This window comes from Prinia subflava, chromosome 5, assembly GCF_021018805.1.
Source record: "Prinia subflava isolate CZ2003 ecotype Zambia chromosome 5, Cam_Psub_1.2, whole genome shotgun sequence".
NCBI classification, from domain to species: domain Eukaryota; kingdom Metazoa; phylum Chordata; class Aves; order Passeriformes; family Cisticolidae; genus Prinia; species Prinia subflava.
This window is the reverse complement of record NC_086251.1, coordinates 49,619,229-49,642,042: the sequence shown is the minus strand read 5'-3', so window position 1 is coordinate 49,642,042 and position 22,814 is coordinate 49,619,229. Positions and strand designations below refer to the sequence as shown.

General features: G+C 38.8%; 3 protein-coding genes across 10 annotated transcripts in view; 1 reads left to right on the top strand and 2 right to left on the bottom strand.

Annotated features, from left to right (window-relative positions):
- AK7 (adenylate kinase 7) overlaps positions 1 to 10,519 on the bottom strand; it is a 31,381-nt gene extending 20,862 nt beyond the window's left edge. For 5 of the 6 annotated variants that reach the window (XM_063399325.1, XM_063399329.1, XM_063399327.1 and 2 more), the window contains exons 1-7: positions 10,367 to 10,519; positions 9,606 to 9,782; positions 8,324 to 8,432; positions 7,256 to 7,350; positions 6,436 to 6,546; positions 1,174 to 1,257; positions 488 to 576 (exon numbers count right to left, since the gene is read on the bottom strand). In XM_063399325.1, the coding sequence (XP_063255395.1) occupies positions 488 to 576; positions 1,174 to 1,257; positions 6,436 to 6,546; positions 7,256 to 7,350; positions 8,324 to 8,432; positions 9,606 to 9,782; positions 10,367 to 10,441 (740 nt within the window). In that variant the 5' untranslated portion in view covers positions 10,442 to 10,519. The remainder of the gene's footprint in view (positions 1 to 487; positions 577 to 1,173; positions 1,258 to 6,435; positions 6,547 to 7,255; positions 7,351 to 8,323; positions 8,433 to 9,605; positions 9,783 to 10,366) is intronic. The other variant, XM_063399330.1, reaches the window with a different exon arrangement.
- Positions 10,520 to 11,402: 883 nt separating this feature from the next.
- Positions 11,403 to 15,473, bottom strand: GSKIP (GSK3B interacting protein). Of its 3 annotated transcripts, none has more exons than XM_063399316.1 (3): positions 15,065 to 15,473; positions 13,909 to 14,167; positions 11,403 to 13,302 (listed from the first exon to the last, which is right to left on the bottom strand). In XM_063399316.1, exons 2-3 carry the CDS (start codon positions 14,164 to 14,166, stop codon positions 13,141 to 13,143), a joined length of 420 nt encoding a protein of 139 aa, XP_063255386.1. In that variant the 5' UTR covers position 14,167; positions 15,065 to 15,473; the 3' UTR covers positions 11,403 to 13,140. The 3 variants fall into 3 exon arrangements, with proteins under 3 accessions (XP_063255386.1, XP_063255382.1, XP_063255383.1); XM_063399312.1 differs by having other exon boundaries at positions 15,127 to 15,260; XM_063399313.1 differs by having other exon boundaries at positions 15,123 to 15,256.
- Positions 15,434 to 22,814, top strand: part of ATG2B (autophagy related 2B) — a 45,427-nt gene continuing 38,046 nt past the window's right edge. The window contains exons 1-4 of the mRNA XM_063399311.1: positions 15,434 to 15,964; positions 19,423 to 19,585; positions 21,438 to 21,590; positions 22,565 to 22,667. Of these exons, the coding sequence (XP_063255381.1) occupies positions 15,803 to 15,964; positions 19,423 to 19,585; positions 21,438 to 21,590; positions 22,565 to 22,667 (581 nt within the window). The 5' untranslated portion in view covers positions 15,434 to 15,802. The remainder of the gene's footprint in view (positions 15,965 to 19,422; positions 19,586 to 21,437; positions 21,591 to 22,564; positions 22,668 to 22,814) is intronic.

Sequence of the window (22,814 nt, the reverse complement as noted above, 5' to 3'; positions counted from 1 at the left end):
GGCTGGTATTTGGAGACTCATCCAGGGCTTTCCTTGTTAAATGCATTTCATGAAACATTACCAAGAGTCTGCAACTTCTTGCAGAAAATTTCAGAGCATGACATTCTCATATATATATTTTACTTAATAAAGAAGTGCAACTACACATTTTGTTTCAGAAGAAGTTAAAAGAATAAAAAGCTATATCTGTAGAAGATATTGTCATAGTCTGCTGCAGAGTCCTCAATCCATTTCCAGTTCCGTGCCAGTTAACTGGTATCACATTCTAGATTGAGCATGACTTGCCATTTATTAAAAGCAAAGCACCAGTGCAACAGTCGCATAAGGTTTCCAGAAGGCACATCTAAGGAAACTGAAAGCTCTGTTTGACTCAGTCAAAAGGGCCCAAGAGTGACCTTAAACCAACCCACCCAATTTAAAAGCCTCAGTACTCTCTAGTGGATCTGGACTTGTTATCTAGCTAGCTATCAGCTTTTTTTCCACTTACGCTGCTAAATCACGAATATGAATGGTTGGAATAAAATTGTTTCCATCTCCAAAAACAGGTATTGCAGGAGTCTCACCAAGCCAACACATCTGCAAATACAGAGAATAAAGTGAGGAAAAAGGTTATTTTTAACTAGAGCTAAAAAAGAAACATTTGATTACTAGGCAAATCTATATATTGAAGATTTAAAGTTCAGTTTATCGAATAATTAATAGAACGGCAGGAAAGGAGACCATTCTTGAGAAATACTGATTGCCAGCCTACTAAAAACAGGAGGGTTTTTTTTTTTTAAAAACTATTTTTTAATCTTGACAAATATTACTTTGTATCAACCAAAAAACAAATGCGGGGGGGGGGGGGGGGGAAGAGATTTATTTAATATTTTTGATATAATGTTGAGAAGAAGCTATTTCCCTGGATTCCATTTATGTGACAGGCATGTTCTCACTGGAAAGTACATATGGAGTTACTGTTCAAAAAACAGAGAAATATCTAAGAAAAAAATAGAGTTAAAAAAGAGAAAAAAACCTTCCACTGTAGCTAAAATATTTCAAAAGAGTCAAATGAACAGTTCTGCTAATGAAAGCATTGTGCTTATGATACCAAGGCTGCTAAAAATAGATTCAATTCCAGTGCAGTTTGCCCCTAGAAATTAAATGATCCTTCAAATGTAGTTAGATGTCTACCTTAAAAAAATAGTGAAAGAGATCTTCCTCAGCTCCATATTGATGTCCTGAGGCAACAACGTAAGTTGAAAACTTTTCTTTTTTCTGTAAAGTGAAATCAGCAAAAAGGTTTTTATTAAAATCTGGTACTGCAATTTGGATACAGGTTTACACTGACTCTTGAATACATGTACACTAAATATACAAAGTGTGCAAATTGTTTCACTTCCAAGTTGTAACTAGATCAATTGTCACATGTCCTGTAGCTTTCTGAGTCATATTATTATTTCTTCCTTCAAAAAAAGCTATCTACAGCTGTCCTCACAAAAAAGGTCTGTCTACATTTGAACAAAAATTATAAGATTAAAATAAAATCAAGAGGTAAGATTTGGAAGTTATGTAAATCAGTTAAGTGAACAGGATAACTCATGCTTCTACTTCCTATTTTCTAGAAAAAATGACCTGAAATTCTTTGCAGCTATTTTTTCAATGCATTCTATTTGCATTTGGCTGTCTAAAGGAACAGAAAATGCTGGGTTAATGATTTTACAATTTCTTTGCTTTCATTTTGATGCACAACTAAAAAAAATCTTTGCACATTTAAATGTTTTCCTAACCACACCTTACGATTAACCCACATATTTTTAGCTGATCATTATTGTGTAAAGTCATAAATTTGCCTGTCTGCTTGGACCTACATGTTACTGTTTGTATCAACGCTGAGGATGGTTATACAGGGAAAAAAAGTTTTTTAAATCATCTGAAAGGAAAAAACTTTCAAAGAAGTTTTTTGAATTAGTCACTTTGAAATTTTTAAGATGAAACAAAATTATTAAATCATTCTCAGGCTGCAAAGATCCTAGGTGTTATATATCATACAATGCAAAAGAACCTGCCTTTATCAGCAGTGGGAATACATGTGCAGATTTGGGATCTACTATTTTTTTTGAGGGGGAGAGGTGGGATGGACCTTTTGTTATAATCTATATAATATTTTAGAAACAGAAACATAAGGCAGGTCTTAACCAATCTTTGATTACACAAGCAAAGTATCATACACGATGACAAGTTGCAAAGTGAGTGTGCTGTATCTATGTGGTTTTATCTATATACTTACAAAGTGAAACTTTGTTATAAAGACTACTTCAACTCAGCTGAATTCAACAGCTTGCTATTAATCATGAGAAACACTAAAATTAGAAGACATTACATGTAGAGAGCAGTTTCCCCAAGAAAAAAGAGAACCCTGGAAAAATGCCTTGAGAAACCCCATTTTTAGTGCCATAAGCAAAAGGCTTATTGACAAGCTCTTTATGCAAATGGCTACCAGAAAATTCTCAGTTCTCTGTGTTATCACAGGTTGATTTTTGGTGTAAGAATTTTAATATTCCTAATCATTGTCCCCCATTGGACCCTTCCCTCAGACCCCACCTTAACTCCTCTTCCACACCAGGGTGTGTAATTACCCCTGTCTGCCCCTAGACTCTGCTTTTGGCCTCGTGCCTTTTACCCCTTGTCCAGTTCATTCTAATGCAGTGGATGCCTTATTGTTTGTTGTTTTCAAGTTATTAAATTAACTTTTCAGACAACAGATCATAGCTGTCTCTCTCCAATAAGTCACCAATTGGGCCGGAGTCCCAAGGAAACTCAAAGGGGTTTGATAGTCTAGCTCAGACTGCAGAAGTTTCAATTACAAATAGCAGAACACCTTCCACACTGTAAGGACAGCTGCCTGTTTCAAACACTGCTAGTGCTGAGATGGACTTTGCCACAGGATAAACACAGAAGGGGAATACAGCACTAACTCCAGGCATGGCATGGGGTGATCTGGTCAGTACATCCTGGTTAATGCACCTGGACAAAAATTCCCACTGTGACCAAGACTGTAATGAAGCAACTGCTCATATGTATGTATATAGGCAGTCAAAGATCACCCCTAGTTATGGGTCAGATGGTGACCACCAACCATCACTGAAGCCCCCCTGAATACGCCTTTGTGGATACTTAGAACTTAGACTGTAAGATAAGCCACAACAGTGGCAACTTCAGATAAAAAAAGATAAAGACGGTTCAATTGTCTGGGTGTTATCTCAGGGGGACATTAACAAAGCTTGGGGAGAAGAATGTTTTGCTTATAATGATCACAAAGAATGCAGAATTTACAGGCCATAAGGAAAGCCAGCTCAGCAAGTATGCTGAAATCAGCTCCAACTGGGCAAAAGGTAATTCTGGCAGTGGGAGGTCATAACCACCAATTCATAGCCTTCTGACTCAAGAAACCAGTTTCATCGACTCAGAAGAAGAGAAAGACTGAGCATGGGACTAATTAGCATCAGAAGTGAGGGAATAATTTAACCATTAGATTGAGAGAACTGTGTAGCTGATGAACATTAATTCATCTGTTTACTAAAATGTATAAATATGAAAAGTTTTGAACTATCTTGGGGCCCCCATCACTGAGAAGCCCAGTATGAAGGACCAACACGATGTCACTGGATCTTTGGGTAGTGACTCTCTTCTGCTTGATCTCTCTTCTCTGTTTTCTATTCCTTTCTATCTCTTTACCTCACATTCATTGTAAAATAAAATCTACATAATTGACTTTCATTTATAGTCTTGTTTGCATCTTAATTTGGGCAGAGGTATCTCTTACTACTCAGATCTTAACACACACTGCTTTTGCTTGGGTAATACCATGACAGATACCGTTTGCAGCTAAGGGCAGCAGCTCCCAGGGTTGCTCTGGACAGACAGCAGACATGTCTCAGATGACACATAGTAATTTCTGTCTCCTAGCAGGAAAACCCTGCCTCTTCTGAATGCACAGGAAGTGCCATTTCTCATTTCCCTTAAAAAGAATGCAACCCAGGATTTTCTTCCATGTGCCTTGTGCTAACTCCTGCCTCGTGTGAACACAAGCCATAGTTTTGCACTGAGTGCTGTATTTCACTGAGATACATACCTCTAAAACGGGTTTCTAACAACAGTTACTCTAACAATTCCTCTAACAATAGTTACTTAGTGTCACAAGCCACCCATTAGGTCGGCACTACTTGACAGATAATTTTAAACGTAAGGCAGTTCTTAGGCAAGCTGCTGTTCCTCATGACCTGTTTAGTCCCGGGTAAGGAATGTCACGTTCCCATGTACTGGTCATTAAAGCCACTAGGTGTCACTTACTAGCTGGGATCGTCAGTTCAGGCTGTGGTTGCTTTACGCTTGTTTGCTTGCTTTGTTCTAATAAATTGAAGTGAGAAACATATCTAAATGAACGCGGGAATTGTGATGTCACTGGGAACAGAGCTGGGGGATGAAGAGCTGTTCTGCCTTTGGTAGGCAGATACTTCTCCGAGGATTCTGAATTTGGCGGGACCCCAGAGATTGCAACTTCTGAGAAAAGCAACACAGTCTGCATGCCCTGAATACCACAAAGGTAAAGGTAAAAAACTGCTAGTGATAAAAAACAAAGACTCTTAAACTCTCAGACTGTTACTGAATTTTGATGAAAGAAAAAAGGTGAGATGTACACTAATGCAGAGAGGTGAAATCTTGCTTTAAGGAACAACTTCCATTAAATTGCACTCTGAACACAAACCAAGGCTTAGAAAACCTATTCTTGGTGCAAGAGCTTTTTTACCTGACTGACAAAACTGATGAATCCTAGTGTCTGAGTTCTTGCAAGGAACGATAATGCTGTAATTTCTTTCACTAATGGCGTGTTCCCTAGATACCACTGAATTTAGAAATGAGTAAAGACTGTAATCCCGAAGTCTCCAGCCATCACAGGAAGCCAAAGCTGATTTCATGGGAAGAACAGATGCTCTGGAGCCTTCCTGTTCCAGAGTGCTGACAGAAACCATCCAGGGGCAATGATACCCACTGGTGCTGACACTGGAGTTCTGGAGGAAAAGGGCTCCTTTTGAAAGGGTTACAGCAGGTAGGTATTGAAAATATTCAAGCTGCTTTATCATGTACTGCTACATATCGGTCTTCTCAACAGATGCTCAGCCTGACAAACACTTAGAAGCTAATTATATAAATACTTTTGGTATGCAGTGATTCAGGCTTTGGACTAGTCAGAAAAATAGTCAATAATTCCTCTGGGTGTTAAGTGGTGGCAGAAGTTAACACAAGGTTTGATGGATGCTGTTTAAAGTTTTCATGTTTTTAACATCGCAGGTGTGAAACTTCTCCCATGGTCTTATAAATCCATGTTAGCACAGTAAAAGAAAAACCAATTTACCACTGCTTTTTCAAGCTGTAAACCAAATTTTTACTTGTATCTGTACTATTAGATCCACAGTAGAACAGAATATAATTTCTAGTGCTATTTTCTCAGCATGGCATAAAATGGCAAATGCATGCTCAAATCAAAGAAAAGTTTTTTCACAATAAACTCTGTTATTAGCTGGATAAATTTCTGTAGTGGACATTGAATTATATGGATTTTGGGAGACTCCTAATACAGAAAAAGAATGACCAAATGATGCCTTCATCATCTAGTGGATTTTGTGTCTTCCTAAACTCCTCGCTACTCCACCACTAATGACAACAGCTTCCATTTTCCTGAATTGTAAGTTGAGTCACTGTTGGTATTTATTTAATAACAGTTCTTAAATACCAAGAGAGGCATAATCTGTTCTCTAGTAAGATTAATAGTCTAATCAGAACAAGGCAAGCAAAGCTGAAGGAATGGATTTTAAAATACATAAAGTGATAACATATTTCAGCTATTCCGTGTCAGTTCTATGGCCATGATTTTAAAGTGAATTATAGGGTGGAACAAAAGCCAACAAGGCCTCTGCTCCAAGAGCACAAACTATCCAGGGACGTGTTAGGTGTGGCCAGAACATCTAAGTATTTAAATGAGACATAATACTAACATAGCTTCTAATATTTAAAGATGCTGCTTTTCTTTAGAGCAGTACTAATATCCCATTACTCTACAATCTTTCTTCCTCCAATCTTTCCACACAGACCCCAGCTTTGATTGTCTCTGGTACAACCAAACAAACAGATTTTTTTAAGATAAGCATGATTTACTCCCTACCTAAGACAAAAAAAAAAAAATTAGGATTTCTATTATACATACATCTGGGGTTTAAAAGACATAATAGTATTTTCTATGCAACTATATTTTAATAAGAATTTGTATCATCTATATTTATAAAGACAATAATATATTCTTAAAACTTATTCAAATGGTTGATAATTTCCATTACTATGCTAAAGTTTGAAATAAGAAGACAAACCAAGTTTTTAATAAAAAAGTTCTATACATACAGTTTTCCCGAGTTTTACAATGTGTTTTTCAGCATTTATGTAATCCATAAAGTTAGGATGAGATCTTCTTTTGGGAAACGTTTCATCATCAAAAGGAGCCTCAGGATCTTCCTATGAAGGAAAAAAAGTGACTGATATACATTTCTTAAAACAGAACAATTTTTAAAGGTCTAGATGGTTAAAGGAAGTTCTTCAAAAGTATTTTAAGATCTGTTTTAACTTTGTCTTCATTTGAAATTCTTCAAGGTTCTGAACTTGATGCATGAGGTTCAATATTTTGAAAAAGTCATTAGTTCAATTTCAAATTTCACAGTAAGATTTTTAACTACTTTTTATATTTAAAAAATAGTTTTTATTATTATAGCATTACACATGGTTGAAAAGCTCTGTAACACTGAATTTGAAAATTGCAATAGCATACTACAAAGCACCCAACATACTTTACATATATTGATATACAGATGTATCTATTTTAATTATGTATTTCATTACATATGCAGTTAACATGGGATTCTTTTAATGGCTGAAAGACAGTGCATACTGTGATTAGCATTTGTCTTGCCTCTTGACAAGAAACTCCTTATGTCTTTCTGTATAATTATAGCCCAATGCCTAAACTTTTCTGTCAGTGAATTACATCTAGCAATTTTGGCAGTAAGCAGTGAATAAAGGTGAAAGAATCCCAAAAACCCACTCACTTAACTGGCTATCATTGAAGTACACACCTGAAATATATTGTGTGATTGAATGTAGTCAATATTTTCCATTAAATAGCATTTGGTTAAAAAAAAATCCAAAAAACCTTTTTGATATTACTTACAGGGTCAATAGGTTTGGTATTTCCCCAGGTCATTATTGTTGAAATGAGGATGAATAACTTTTGTTTTGCAAAAGTGTTTAGTTCCTTATGTAGGGCTGTTAAATGAAAGCAAGGATTTTATTTTAAACTGTGTTATTCAACCTTTATTATTACTTTTATATAAAAGTCCTGTATAGACACTCATAGCAATGTTCTATGAGATGTCTTTTTAAGCAAATGCTCTGTGAGTTAATATAAAATAAAGATAAAAAATCGGAAAGAGAACAAATACAGCAATAATGGTAATACAGAATCAAATTATTGGGAATTGACATAATTGCCACATAGCTACATATTATGTGGAAAAAATCCCCAACAAAACAATCTATACTAGGAAATGATTCATCTTTATTGACTGCAGAAATATTGAAAGAAAATAAAAGTGTGTGTTTCTCGTGATAGGAAAAAAAAAAGCTACTGAATGCAAACAAAGTTTATTTTAATATCAAATAAGATAATGAATTTTTGTTATGTAAATTATTCTGTTGTCTGAGTGTTCATACTATAAAGAGGAAAGCATGATTTAGTTTAGCTGTCATAGAAAGAATGATATTGCACTCTCACCATAAAAGGATCCCAGCTGCTTATTAGAACTTGGGTGTAACAATAAAGTTTCCAAAAGACTGTTACCAATATTTTTATTGGACTTTTAAGAAAAATAAACCCAAAATAATTATATAAAATATTTAAACATCCTTTGAACATCACAGGAGCAAAATTTCTACCCACCTCCCAATGCAACTAGATGAGATGATGGTTGACAGTTATTTAGGGAAATTACTGCCTACACAGATGTGTCACTTAAAGAGTTGGACCATTCCATGTCAGCTTCTCTCCCTTCTCAATGTGACAGTGCATCTCATGGTTCCTTGCTATTTAACCAAACAATTTGTGCAGCACTTCTCCATTAAGGAACCCAATTTTATATTAAAGTGAACAATGAATCCCTGAGAAGTTTATTTTACATTTATGGCAAGTTTTGATGGCTACGTAGAAGCCAAATTTCTGTTTAGGCACAGCTATACTAACCAGAAGCAGCCCATGTTGCTTCCTCAATTTGGCTTGCATCCTCAGTGATATTATATAAAACAATTTCACACTCAAGCAAGTGGCTTAACAATGCCTCTCGAGAAGAAACCTGAGGGGAAAAGATTCTTCCATTAGAAAAAAAATCCTTTTCAAGTTCAATTCTGGATAGAATGTGGTTTTCTAACAGTAGGATGTTGGAATCATTCATAAGATAGTTACCAAACTTTTATCTGCCAGATACCAGCAAGCTGACAAAATGGAAATTAAATGCTAAAATTTCTAATTTAGAGTACACATTAACATAGATCAAAAATATGGACTTTTAACGGTATTTTAGGATCCATATTTTTAGTGCATTTGTGAGTATAAAAAAAATAAATCTGCTACTTATACAGGTATTTTAAACAACTATCCATTGGTAGAAGGGGGAAGACATTTAAAAAATGTCCATTTCCTTGCAAGATAGCCTCCTGTAATTTTTATTCAGTGCAGAATATCTGCATCACTTGAGCAAATCCAGCAAACACTTTGGGCAAAAGCAGAGGTTCAAACTAAACACTGCCAGCCATAAACTCCTGATCGAACAGTTCAGCTGTGTAGACATCTGAATCAAAATTTTCAAATGTTGGAAGAGATTCTTCAATACGAAGAATAATAATCAGTTTTTAACAAGACATTTGAGACAGAGGTAATTCTAGTTTCAGAAAACTAAATCAAGCAATAAGCAATCACATTCATAAGAGCAAGTCTCCACTAGTTAATTAAACTCTGGACATACACATCTTTATACAAAGATGGAGGTATTCAGAACAATTAGCTGCTAGTGAAAGCTGTGATTTCAGTGAACAGTTAAGAGGTACACTAACTTTGATTCCAGCTCCACTACCTTCAAAATGGTGATAAATGACAAAAAGAAGATGAGAGATACTTGAAGTATAAGCTTTGAGAGAAAAAGAAAACAGACCTGTGGATTATCAAGACGGGTTTTTTTGTTTGGTTGGTTTTGTTTGTTTGTTTTGTTTTGTGGTTGTTTTGTTTTGTTTTGTTTTTTAAGCTATGAAGAGGACATAATCTACTTTCTGAGTTCCTTCCTTTTACTGTTTGCTGTGTTCAACATGGAAGACAGGAAGCCAGGTTGCATGCAGGAAGCAGAAGGAATTAAATACATATATCCAGCTTCCAGCAGCAACAAAAGACCATTTCATTAGTGCAGGTCATTTTACGTGACCTGTGATACTTCTAATGTTGTCTAAAGACAATCTGAAAACAGACTCATACTTACTGCATATGTTTCCTTTGCAAAATGTGGATTAGTACTCTCTGGTTTAGAAAGAGTACCCACTATTTCATATCCTTCCTCTGAGGCCAAGCGTAACTCAGTATCTGAACCATGTTCATCTTCCTCCTCTTCTTCATCTGGGTTTTCAAGCGTCGCCCCAACAACACAGGTGGATAAATACTGCAATATACAAGACACGTAATTTGTACACAAATATCTATTGAGCCCTACACAGCTTCTCGTGATCTCCAGAAGGCACCAGCAGCACCTGACCAGCCCTACTCCTGTTGCTGGTAATGCGCTTCAGAAACAGCTTCCCATTGAAGGGAAAACCTTAGGGACTGCTCAGCCTTAGCTGGAATGTTTTGTCTCGACTCGTGCCCTACGCCTCAAAGCCGAAGGTGCTGGCGAGTCCCTGGGTGTCCCCGCTCCGCACCCGGCTCCTCCCGGGCAGGGGTTACCTCACAGGGAACTTGGCCATCGCCCTCCACAGCGATCAGCTGCTGCCTGAACTCTCCCAACCGGCTTTATCCACACCTCCTGCTCCCAACTCTTTATTTTTACTGCTCATTTTTACTCCATCTTATCCCTTTAATTGCTCCGGTGCCTCTCCTCAGCAGCTATTTCAGCAGCTATTTCAGCTGGCCCTCCTGGCCGCCCGGCCGAACTTCCCGGGGACCAGCCGCGGCTCCCCGGCGGGAGGGGGTGCCTGAGGCAGAAAGCAGCCACGGCCGGGAGCAGGTGCGGGCCCGCCCCGCGGTCACCTCTCCGATGCTGCGGCCGCAGTACGAGTCGAGGTGGTTGAGGAAGACGCGGCGGGCCGGCACCGCCTCCGCCATGGCCCCGCGCGGGACGCGGCCCGTTGCCGCGCGACCGGCGGCGGGCGCACTTCCCCCGGCCGCCGCTGGGGGCGCGCCGCCGGCAGCGCCGCCCGGGCACGCGCGGCCGCGCGCAGCCGCCCTGCGCAGCCGGCCCGGCCTGGGGCACGCGGGGCGCGGCCCCTCAGTGTGGGACGGTGTTCCAGCGGCACAAGATCTGTGTGCTACTGGCGACAAAAATAGATTTTAATTAGGTTATCTGCCATTCTCTCCTACAGCAGGCAGGCTCTGGGGCTGCCTAGGCGATTCACAGATTATCAGTTCCACCAGCTGCACTTACTCAGGGCTCCGGACAATGGAAGCAACTGGCAGCTGAAGGAGAGCTCCTGAAATTCCCCCTCCTCAGTGCTGGAGAGATGTTCCTTCCCTAGGGGCAGCAATGCCCCAGGACAGGCACGGGAGAGCATTTTGGTCATCCTCAGTAACCCCGAAGTGGTGGAATGACATTGCTATCCCACTTTTGGGTTAACACTGCAATACAGTCTAAGAAATAGAACAAGTTTTGTCTGTTAACACCGACGGAGTACCTGCTTTGAAAGTACGCTCATAATAATCAAACAAAATTACGGTTTAAATACCTCCAAGACAAAAACCCCCAAACACACAAAAATAAAAACAAAAACAAACAAACAAAACCCACCCCCCCAAAAAAAAAACAAAACAAAACAAAAAAAAAAAAAAACCAAAAAAAAAACCAAACAAACAAACCCAACCCAAACCCCATTACTTCGGCATTTTTCCACTTGGATTTCTAAAACTCCAAGTCCTTTACGACCCTTGCTTTTTTCATGACTGTTTCAGCTGATACAAGTTTGCAGCCAGTTCTCCAAATACTTGACAGCTATTGAAGATTTTTCTGAGGGCATGATGACTCCAGTTATCACTCCTCACTCAGCAGTAGCTCCACCCAGAACAAGAAAGCTACAACGCACCAGTCCTTTATTTAATACTTTAGTCATTGAAATTGAACAAGTAAATCAGTTGCAAGGAAAAATATTCAAATATAAATTTGCTAAAGTACATTCTCCTCACAGAGGACTAACCACGTGCCACAGACTTGTGTGCAAAAGAGAGCCTATGAACAATTTTTGGAGCATGAAAGCATACCCTAGGGCAGTGGACTAGTTTCAGAAGTTTCAACCCAAAAAGATAACGATGAAATTAAGCTCTCAAAACCAGAAGCACTAATTACAGTTGTCTTGTCATAGTTGCCCACTGCTAACCCAAAGCCATTACAAAAGCTCTGCTAGGCTTCTCTGATCGATATGGCTAACCCATAGCAAGTAGAAGTCAACATAGTGCCACTGAAGTCACTGAAATCTGTGGAAACAAATAAATCCCTAAATATGGCTCCAAAAATGCTACTGCATGTACTTGTCACAAAAGCATAGGATAATAATGGCAGAATTGTTTAAATAAAAACACACAAATACAGAATAATAGAAGAATACAAAAAGTGTGAATGTCACAGAATGCCAGTTCAACTGTACAAGCATTTCTACCCAACTCTAATTTTTAAAAAGTCTACCATTCAGTACATACTTGAAAAGTTATAGCAGAACAATAGATTTATAAAGAGAGTTGTACTAGCTTTAAGTAGAAAATACAAGTTATATCTTCCAGCTTGTATTAGTCTTAGTAAATTTCATACAGCCTTTGGTTTCAAACCAATACAATGCAATTAACATTACAGTGCTTACTTCAGTATTCATCAGAAGACACTGTACAATTGAGGGAGAAAATGTGAAAATTGGGAGTACCAAAGTACTGTATTATAGAAGGTAAAGGCTGAAGCAAAAATACTCTTGAGTCTATCCTGTACATCATGTAAACACACATTCAAAATAGTAAACAGGCCTTCCAAGCCTCTTAAACAGTTGCAGTACAATAGGGTACATATTTATAGCATATAACACATAATTTTTAGGAAATGTATAGCCCATTAATTCTGTGCTTAATCATTCATGGTTCAGACAATACATTCATATATAAGCAGTTCATCTTGTGTATTATTTGGAGCTTGCTGGTTGCCATAGATAAGGACAGATCAATTAGTGCTGAGCCTTGCTTTTAACTCAGATACTGCCACTATATAAGCAAAGCTCAACTGTTGAAGAACCATCTTTCTAGCTACAAAGCTGACAACTTTCAAATTTATGTACACCAAATCAAGCAGCAATTCTTTGCAGAAGTTTTCCAGTTATTTTGTCATTAACTGGATAGAGCAAGTAGTTACCTTCTATTTTAAAAAGAAGGCATGAAAATTCTCAGTAAGCACACACACAAAGAATTACTTCTTATATCTATAACATTCAGTCTCTATATTTTTTAGTTTCGAATACCAAATCTTGGCAAAGAGACAAAGGTTTTTGAACATGGTATGGAGTAACTTACAAGCTCATTTACAACAAAAAGTAAAATTAAGATTTTTTTCTGCTATTTACCAAAGTGGATTTTAATAACATTGTGATATATGCAAATCCATGGTAGCAAATATTATATAATATACTTGTTATAACATATAAACATTATATAATAATGTACTAGCAGGAAGTAGACTTTAATGCAAGAAATGAAGCTTAAGATGTTTTTAAGGAAGATCTCAGTGCTTCATACTAAGAATTACTTCTAGCACTAAATCTTCTTCATATCTGGGTAAATCATGACTGACTTTCTTTCTTCAAAGCTTCTAGTCTTTGTAGTATTGCATTTCCAAACACCTCTCGATATGCAGGGCTGAGAGAGTCCAACAAAGAGTAGACAGTTTCATGATACGGAGTTTGCAGTCTGTCATCAGTCTGATCAAAATCATAAGCTACTACCTGCAACAAAGAATTGAGTGGTTAAATTTCTGTGGTGATGATCACCTTGGCACGTGTAGCACAACATTTAATTTCACCAGTCAAAGCAGTAGAATAATGTAAGAAAAAAAAAAACCTGGATTTAAATCGCAGTCTCTGCTTTCTACTACGGAGCTTACTGGTTATACAGTATTTCAGACAATTTCAAATACTTTTTGTCCAAAACTCAGAATATTAATAAAATACATCCTTTGAGAATAAGTCTCACATCTACATGTCTGTACAAAAATTACAAATGGTGCACAAAAAAACCCTGTATAGATGTTGCATTATTGACTTCTTTGGGTACCTGAGAAACTCAAAGTTTGACACATCTGTAATAAACTGCTGATTCTATCTTCATCATTTTGTGTCTTGAATAAATTCCTGGTTTTTTATTAACTTCTCTTCTTGCTTTGTTGGAAGTAACTAGCTAAAGTTCCCTCTTCTAGAAGAAAACATCAGGTTTTCACAAAAGTACAAGAGGAATATATATGGTTGCCAGTGCAGTATTTCTCTAGGCATCTTTTAAATATGATCATTGTTCGAAACAAAGAAGTTCAAGAAATTATAAACAAATTAGTTTACCCTGAGTCCTGCTTCAGTGAGCTCCAGACAGTATCTGTTCCTTTCCCTGGTTTCCACATTGATATATGCCACATCCTCTGCACAGGGAAGGATTTTTGACACAAACATGTTGCTGACAGCAAACAAAACATCATTTACAACAGCTTCGGCTTCTAGTCTCATATCTTTCACGTCTGTTCCTTCGAAGTCTCTGTAATCAGAATCCTCTTCAAACCCTGTATTATTGGGCAACTCCATAGGATTGTAATCAGTCTCCATTCTGCATATAGAAACATTTATTTTAGAAACATTTACTTTAGATGATACCATTGCACTCAATATATATTAACACCATAAAAAACAAGTTATATTATGAACACACATATTTAATATTGTACGAAAAAAAAGGAAACTATGAGATCCAGTGACTTCCATGAACTCATGAAATGACAGTCAGGAGAACTCAAACCCAAGATATTCAGAAGAAGTGCTGAAGAAGATTACATGAACATTTAGAAGTAGTATCAGTATCACTGAAGCTAGTTTTGCTTAGGCAAGTTAACTCGCATTCTGTGGTATAAGGTTCTGTTATGATTCAGCGGTCATTAACCCTGTCCTTTGCCAATGCAGAATGCAGTAGGAAGACAAGTCATGCCTGGAAAAAGTGCCATCAATAGCTGCAGTAAACAAAAACCTACTGTTGGTGAATTTGAGGAACACTTAGAACTAAGTCTGTGAACTAAATCAGAGACTTTCGGAATTAATGGCAGCTGTTTGTTACAGTCACTAAAGAATAAAGCTCCTCCTGTTCATCTTTTACACACAACTGCCGGTACATTTCGGAAACACAGGCTGCTGGTCTTTGCGAGCAACTGGTACCAACACGGGACAGCGCCACAGGAGCCATCACCGCGGCTCGGGCAGTGACCCGCGGGTACCAGTGTAGCCAGGAGGCCTCGGCTGACACCCGTGGAACCTTCCTGAGGCGGCAGGGAAATTCCTTGGGACCCTGTCCCGAGAGCTCTGGCAGCCGAGCACTGCTGCCAGGAGGAAACGGGGACTGCCAGTCACGGATCTGCAACATGCGGGACATTGACTCCTTGGGACCCACCGCTTCCTGACAAATCCCACCTTCCACCCACAAATTCCGAACAAACTGAAGGCAACCGGGGAGTACCGAGTTGCGCAGCCTCCCGCTCGCACGGACCGCACCCCCGCCGCACCCCGGAGCGCACCCACCGGCTCCGGCGGGCGGCCGAGGCTCCGCCGCCCGTCCCCGCACGGCTCCGAACGCGCCCGCCGCGCCGGCCCGCCCCGCTGGGCTCGGCGAGCAGGGCCCGCCCCGCTGCTTCCCGGGCCGCTCCCCGGAGAGGCGGCCCCGGCGCCACCGGCTGCTCGACGCCTTCCGGCCGCACCGCCCCCTCCGCGGCCGCTTCCGCCCCCGCCTCCTCCGCTCCGCGACGCCACTTCCCGTACGTCACGGTGCCGGTGGTCGGCGGGGGGGCGCCGGGAAGGAGACGAAGAGCCGCGATCGGCCCGGCCGCTCTCGCCGGCGGCGCGGAGCTGACGGGCAGGGGCTGCCCGCCCGTCGGACCCCGCCCCTTCCCCGCTCAGCGCGGCTGCAGCGGCCCCTCCGCGGCCGCGGCCGCCCAGAAGATGGCGGCGGTGTCCGAGTGAGGATGGAGCTGCCTGTCAGCGCCTCTTCGCCCTAGGGCGGGCAGTGCCGCCCCGCCGGGGCGTGAGGGGCGGCGGTGGTGCCGCCCGGCAGCGGGCAGCCCCCGCTGTAGCCCGCGCCGGGGGGCGAGGCTTGGCCTGACGGCCCCGACTTGGCTCCGTCGCGCCTCCGCTCTCCGCCCGGCCCCGGCCCCGGCCCCGGCCCGCCGCCCGGCCTCGCGGCCCCCGGCGTGCAGCAGCCATGCCGTGGCCTTTCTCGGAGTCCATCAAGAAGAGAGCCTGCAGGTACCTGCTGCAGAGGTACCTGGGCCACTTCTTGCAGGAGAAGCTCAGCCTGGAACAGCTCAGCCTGGATCTCTACCAGGGCACCGGCTCCTTGACGCAGGTCCCTCTGGATAAGTGGGTAAGAGATGCTGGCGCTTCACCCTCTCGGCTCCTGCTGCGTCTGAGGGACCAGCTGATTCTCTGCCCCCGGCTGCCACCCACTTTATTTTCGATACCCAGCCTCTTTTGTGCAAAAAGTTTACAGCCATAATTAGCATTTAATCTGGGAACTGTTGTTTGTTGTGCTAGCACTTAAAAAAAAAAGTTATAGCAGCTATTACAGATACAGTTTTTCTAGCCACACTTCAATTGCATGGTTTTTAATTTTGAGAAAGGAAACAAAAACTGAAAGAAGGCAATAGCTGCTGATATTTCAGGGAGAACGACCTAGTGTAGCCCAAACAGCTAGAAATCCCTGTAGTTAATGAGGAGTATGTTTACTGACTACTAGAGATGGTGAAAACAAAGTAATCCCTGTGGTATCTATCATTTGTCTTTGTCTTGGAGACATCTTGGTTCTTAATGATAGTGTTATGCTGAGCTTAGTCTGTGTAGGTCTCTAAAGATTGCCCCCTCATCTTGTAGTGGTAAAAGTACTTGTTGACAAAAAGAAAGCTGATTTTAGCTGGAGTTTGTTCGGCATGTGGCCTGTCACTGGCATGTGTGTTTTTTATATTATGTGTCTGTATACAGATATGTATATTTCCAGCCTATTGTAGAGACAGCCCTTTGGATTACTGCGTTTATAATGTTTTGTAAAGATTCTTGGTTTAATTGCCAATGTTACTGAATACCTGTCAGTAGAGCATCTGTCGTGAGGAGACTTAAGCACTGCAGTGAATCAGTCACTGGCTTCCAGGGTAGCGTAGATGATGAGCTAGGTCCTTTGCTTTAATGTTTTCCAAACCACATTTTTACTAGAGTATGTACTGATACCTGGCCACACAGGGTACATTTTGAAATACTTGTGAATACTTGTGATGTTTTCAGGTAATGCTTTTTAATGTTGTTTGTGTGAAAATATGTTTGAAAGTGGTAGGGGCAGACGCTTGCAGAAATGCTCAGTGTTACCAGTATTTTAATGTGGACTTTTTATTTGTGGTTTGCTTATTGTTTCGTTTTCTTTTCTGGCTATGTCTGCAGCTTGTTTTCCGTGGCAGGCTTGCAGTGACGCTGTCTGGCTTTAATTGAATTGTTATGCCCTCTAGTGGGTATGGAGCACTTTTTGCGAGTCAAAGTGATGTTATTTAAAATGTAAAATACTTCGTAACAAAGCAGTTACGGGCCGGTACTAAATCAAGTGTGCATAACGAACACACAGCGGTTAAATGAATGTGCTGTAATGCTTAGGTGATCGTCCCCATTTGTGGATCAGCATTTTTCTGTTCCACTTGTAAACAATTACATGTTTGAGGTTCTCTGCACGTGACTCTCATGTATGACAGATTGCAAAAGCAGATGTCACGGAAGTACTACAGCTCTTTTTTCCCCCCTAGTCATTGTAACCTTGTTCTCAGTGAATCACCAGGATGACTGCATATTTACATGGCATCCATTTTTGTGGATACTTCTGTTCATCACAGCGCTGTAGATACTTTAGCCAACATTGTATGTGTTTATACATTGTAGAAATATATAGAAATTCCTGGGGCTATTAATGTAATGCCTTTGCCTTTTGGGGCCTGCACTGTTCAGAAGAATCAAAATGTAATGCATGATGTTTGTGGCTGAATTTTAGTATACATTAAATACCACTTTTGTGGACTGTTGGTCAATAATATGGAAACAAGTCCTGATGTGAAGATTGTGCTTCAGTTTCAAAACTTCAGTTAGAGTGCTCTAATTACATCCTTCTAGGAACAGCTGGCCTATTTATGAAGCAATTAATCTCAAGAGCTCTTCAGTTTTTTTGCTTTTAGATAGTAAATTTCTATTTTAAAATAATAAGCACTGTACTAAAATACACTTATTTGTTATCATCATGCACGTGGGTAGCAAAAAGACATCTGAGTCAGATTTATTCAAAATATGGCAGCTAGCTTCCTGCTATAACAAATTACTTTGTAAATTTGTTCAAGTAATTTAAATGAACCCGTGGTACTTTTAAAATACAGTTTTCATGTCTAATTATTATTTTTGCCTTATCTTATGCTGTTGCCACATGTATAATTCTTAAATATAAGTTTAACTATGTTTTAGCTTTTATATTTTTTATTTTATAAAATTTTTATGTTACTGAATTTTAGTTGATAATTTGATTCTTAAGTAATTTCCCACTAGGACTGTTCAGATTCTGTTTCTTTAAAGTTGGTGTCTTTTTCTGCTGGTTTAGTGGACTTTGGAACAGAAACTAGAAAAGCTGAACATGCAAGGCAAACAAAATTCTAAAAGCAAGGTTATTAAGAGCATAAGGAGAGCAACAAGTTAATATGATGGGAAAGTTGCACCTGGAGACATAAGAGTTAGAAATGTAATTTTCTGATAGCTTGCTTTCTTTTAAAATTATTCTATATAACTTATCATTATAAATACAGTACAAGAATATAATTTTAAATACAATTAAAATGGTAAACAACTTTTAAATCCTTATTTTTTTCAAAACTTATGATGTTGAATTTATGCATTTTCTCAGGTAAAATCAATGGCCCTGTTCAAAACTCAGGAAGGTCAAACCCACACTTTTTCTTGCCAAAGAAAAATTCCAACCTATTATTACAACCATAGTCTTTAGTAGGATCTTGTTTACATTGCAAAGTTGCACTCACTGAATTTGGTATGTGAATAAGATTGGGATTTGTTTCATTAAAGCAGCCTAAGTACTTCTTGTCTAAGAAGTTAGGTTTTAACTACATTTTTAAATCAAAGCGCAGCCAGGAACTCACTTTTTTATTAACTTAACTGTGAAGAATAGGTTTCATGTGTATGGATGTAATGAAACCTATATAGAGGAACAAGAGAATCTTCTCAGGATTGTGGAAAACTTGAAAATCCTAAATTACTATGTTAGAGCTTGTGTGATACTTTGGGCAACTTGATGGTAGCAGTGTTTATAATGGCACTATAAAGATAGGATTTAGAAATGGCAAGTATGTTACACAGCAAGAGAGGATTGTTTGGGTCTGTTGTTCCACAGAGAAATCAAAAATGAACTTTACATTGAAATTACATGCTGTGAAATACTCCTGTCATAGAAACTAGGTACTTTTTGTACTTTTACTTTCAGCCTGTTTTCAGTTTTCTTCAAGTACTGCCAAAGAAAGAGCAGATTAACTTTTGTTAGTATTCTAGTATTTGTAAGAGTAAGTCAGCAGACTTTTTTTGTATAGTGCAAAGATACAGATTATACAGCCAGCATGGATCAATTCTGAAAGCTAGGTAGTGTGAAATTGCAATGGAGTTGAAATACATGAAAGTCTCTATTTTTTTTGTCTAATTAGTTTTCTAGTAGCATCAAGGTATTTTATTTGTTAGCTGCAAAATAATGGATGTGATTTTAAAAAACTTATGATTTTAAAATTTTATTTTATTGTTTTCTAGTGTCTTAATGAGATCCTGGAGTCTGCTGATGCACCTCTGGAAGTCACAGATGGATTTATCCAATCAATTTCTTTATCTGTCCCGTGGGGGTCGTTGCTGCAGGATAACTGTGCATTAGAAGTAAAAGGATTAGAGATGGTCTTCAGGCCAAGACCAAGGCTTGGTAGGCTTATTTTTTGATTTTAGAAAACGAAATTCTTTACAGTTTCTCAGAGTCAAAGTCTACCCTCACTTTAGTCAATATTTAGCCTTATTTAAAATGTCATTTAACTTCCATACATTAATGATTGAGAATTAATAAAAAAAAGAAACTGTCAGGTATGTGTCAGTTGGTTGTCAACTCAATTAGTTGTTGCTGTGTTAAATCACTTGAAATGCTTGTGATTTCCTACTGTTGTATGTTTTCCAAGCTGTTTCAGACCTATAGAAATGGAGGTGTGGGCAGGGGTTTTTGCAGTTTTTGGGTGGTGTTTGTGCAGTGCTGTGAGGCAGCGTTAGTAGTTTGCTGTTGGGTGGCAGTGGGACACCACCATGGTGTAAGGCTGGGAAGGGGGGTTGTGGGAGGCTCTGGCTTTCTTTGTCTACTTTAGGCTAAAAGGTGCATCTTCTATGTTTAGAGAACAACAAATGCAATTTAATTGCTGTTGCAGTGTGAAATCATGACTTTTAAGTACTTTAAATACATACTGACTTTGGCTATAATGCTGAGAGGGTTGGCTGAGTTCTTCTAGCTTGTTTGTGTCCAGATGCTTGCTACTGATCTAGTTTGGATTGCCCTGGTGATAAATTTTTACTGGTCATCAAACTTCCATAAATTCTGTGCAACACAGTGCATTTTTAGTTGTGAAAATTGTTTGGATATCTGAAGGATTTTAATTTGGTTTCCTTCTTGTACTGTAGAGAAGGTGGAAGAAAACATTTTTTAAACGTAAAAAGAAGAAAAAAATCCGTAAAACCTATTTCTCATCTTTTGTGAGTTACCTTAAATGACTTAGTTGCTTACGTGTACTCTACATTTCATCCTTAGTTGTTTAACTGGAATTAAGTTTTGAGCTATGTTACTTTCTGGAAGGAAATGCTTTGAAGGAATGGTAATATTGGGAAGAAACTTTGATTTCTTTACCTGCGTCCAATTAGTTCTCTTTGATGTACGGTGCTTTATAGTAGACTAAATAGTGTAGAAAAACCCCATAGTGCTGCTTTTACCACACATCTATTGCCACGTGGATGTTTCCAGACCTGAATGCTTAACTGAAATGTTTTGCTTGTTTAACACGTTTGTATTTGAGCTAGTTTTATTTTTGTCTGCCTATACTGGAGTGTGATAGTTGAATTTGATTAACTTTTTTAATCCATAGTTTTATAGTATTTACTCTCAATGGCCTTGGCATTAGCTGATAGGAATGTGTCGTCAATTAAATTAATCAGGCTGATGAAAAACTTGTTCAGCTTAATGCGTGCTGTGCTGTTGGATTTTATTATGTTTTACTTACTGTATCAGGTCTATGTTAGGCATTTGAAACATGTTTTAATATGCTAAGGTAGCATTTTGAACCTTGCATAGTGTTTCTCCATGCAGGATATGTTTCAATCCTGCATGGAGAAATACAAAGGAATACAAAACTTTGAAATAATTTTTAAAAATTGGACTTATTTCTTTTTGCCTACTATGACTGTGAAAACATACCAATATAGTAAAAGAACTCCAGAAATTAATTGCTTAAATTACTTAAACCACTGTTGAAAATTGATTACACTGTTGATTACCTGATTCCATCTTGTTTATACCAAGTTTTCAAATACCAGTATTTTACCAGTGCAATCTAAATAGATTACATTAATTTTAAAGTAGTAAAGTCTATAATGAGATATTATAACCAAATTTGGTTTTAAGTATAACTTCTTACTAAGCTGTTGAAACTCTTTTCTGGATATGCCAAATGCATTGCTCTGTTTTGTCTTAATAGTTTCATAAAGTTCATGTTTAATTTATTAAGACTTACTTTACTCCACAGCATCTGGTTCTGAGCCTATGTATTGGTCAAGTTTTATGACCAGTAGTATGCAGCTTGCAAAAGAGTGTCTTAGCCAAAAATTGACAGATGAACAAGGGGAAGGGTCCCAGCCCTTTGAAGGACTTGAGAAGTTTGCAGAAACTATTGAAACAGGTATGAATCAGTTATTGAGATCTAATTTAACATCTGAGATTTAACTGGTTTATGTTGTGTCTCAGTTTTACAAAATGGCATCTCAACTGCCGTAACTTATCTGGCAGTATCTTAATTTTCACTTGTTAGCATTACTTGTAGAATCTGAAAAGAAATGGAGGACAAGAGATCTTGATTTTGAAGTGGGGAAAAAGCCTCATTTACTTCTTAAATATTTGTGTACTTCCCTCAGTAGACAGATTGAACTCTGTTTCAGGGCAAGTTGGTGTTTGATTTCACCAGAATAAATCCAGTTAAATCTGTGCCTGAGGGATCAATGACATGTCTTAGTTTTGGAGATGGTTGTGTAATTCATCAATTGCTAGTAGTGATGCTGTTGAAGGAGAAATTGAGAATGTTTTTTTAGCTGTGTTTATGTAAATCTGACCTGTTATATTGTATGCACCTCCATAAGAACACCATGTTGATAGAAGTACTTCAGAAACTGTTTTTTGTTGGAGGTGTTTTTTCTAAGTGGACAAAACTAAGGGCTTATGCCCACATTATGTGGTGGAGAACCTCATGCAGAAATGTCTGAGCTAAAGGAAATGTTTAATGTCCCATCAGAGACAGAATTACTCAGTCCTGTCAGCACGCTGCTGCAGCAATGCTTAATAGTTCAGACGTGGTGCACAATGAAGTTTTCTTGAGGATCATCCACACTGAGCTCAGGAAAACTTTGTTTGAACTGTCACTTTCTCAAATGTCTGAGCTTTGGAGAGTAGTTGTATGCTATGGATGTACATATTGGTCATTTAATAGGAGTTTGTATTGTCTCTTGAAGTCTTGTTACCTTATTAAATTCAACTGATAATTTCTACCAAAATAAATATTGAGAGCTTAAAATCAAAGACTATTTAATATGGTTACAAAAGTAATCATTCAGTAACTTGACTTAATAGTCTACACTGTATGTTTTTGTTTTCTCTTTTCAGTTCTGAGAAGAGTGAAAGTTACCTTTTTAGATACTGTATTACGAATAGAACATGTGCCGGAAAACTCTAAAAGTGGAACTGCACTTGAAATCAGAGTTGAAAGGTAATTTTTTTTTTTCTAAAATATTTCAATTTTTTTCCTAAGGCACTTTTTACCATTTCCTGTAAAATACATTTTACTCATACACACATGTTCTTAGTACGTAGACAGACATTCACTCTTGGGCACTTTTGTAATGCTAGTGAGCAT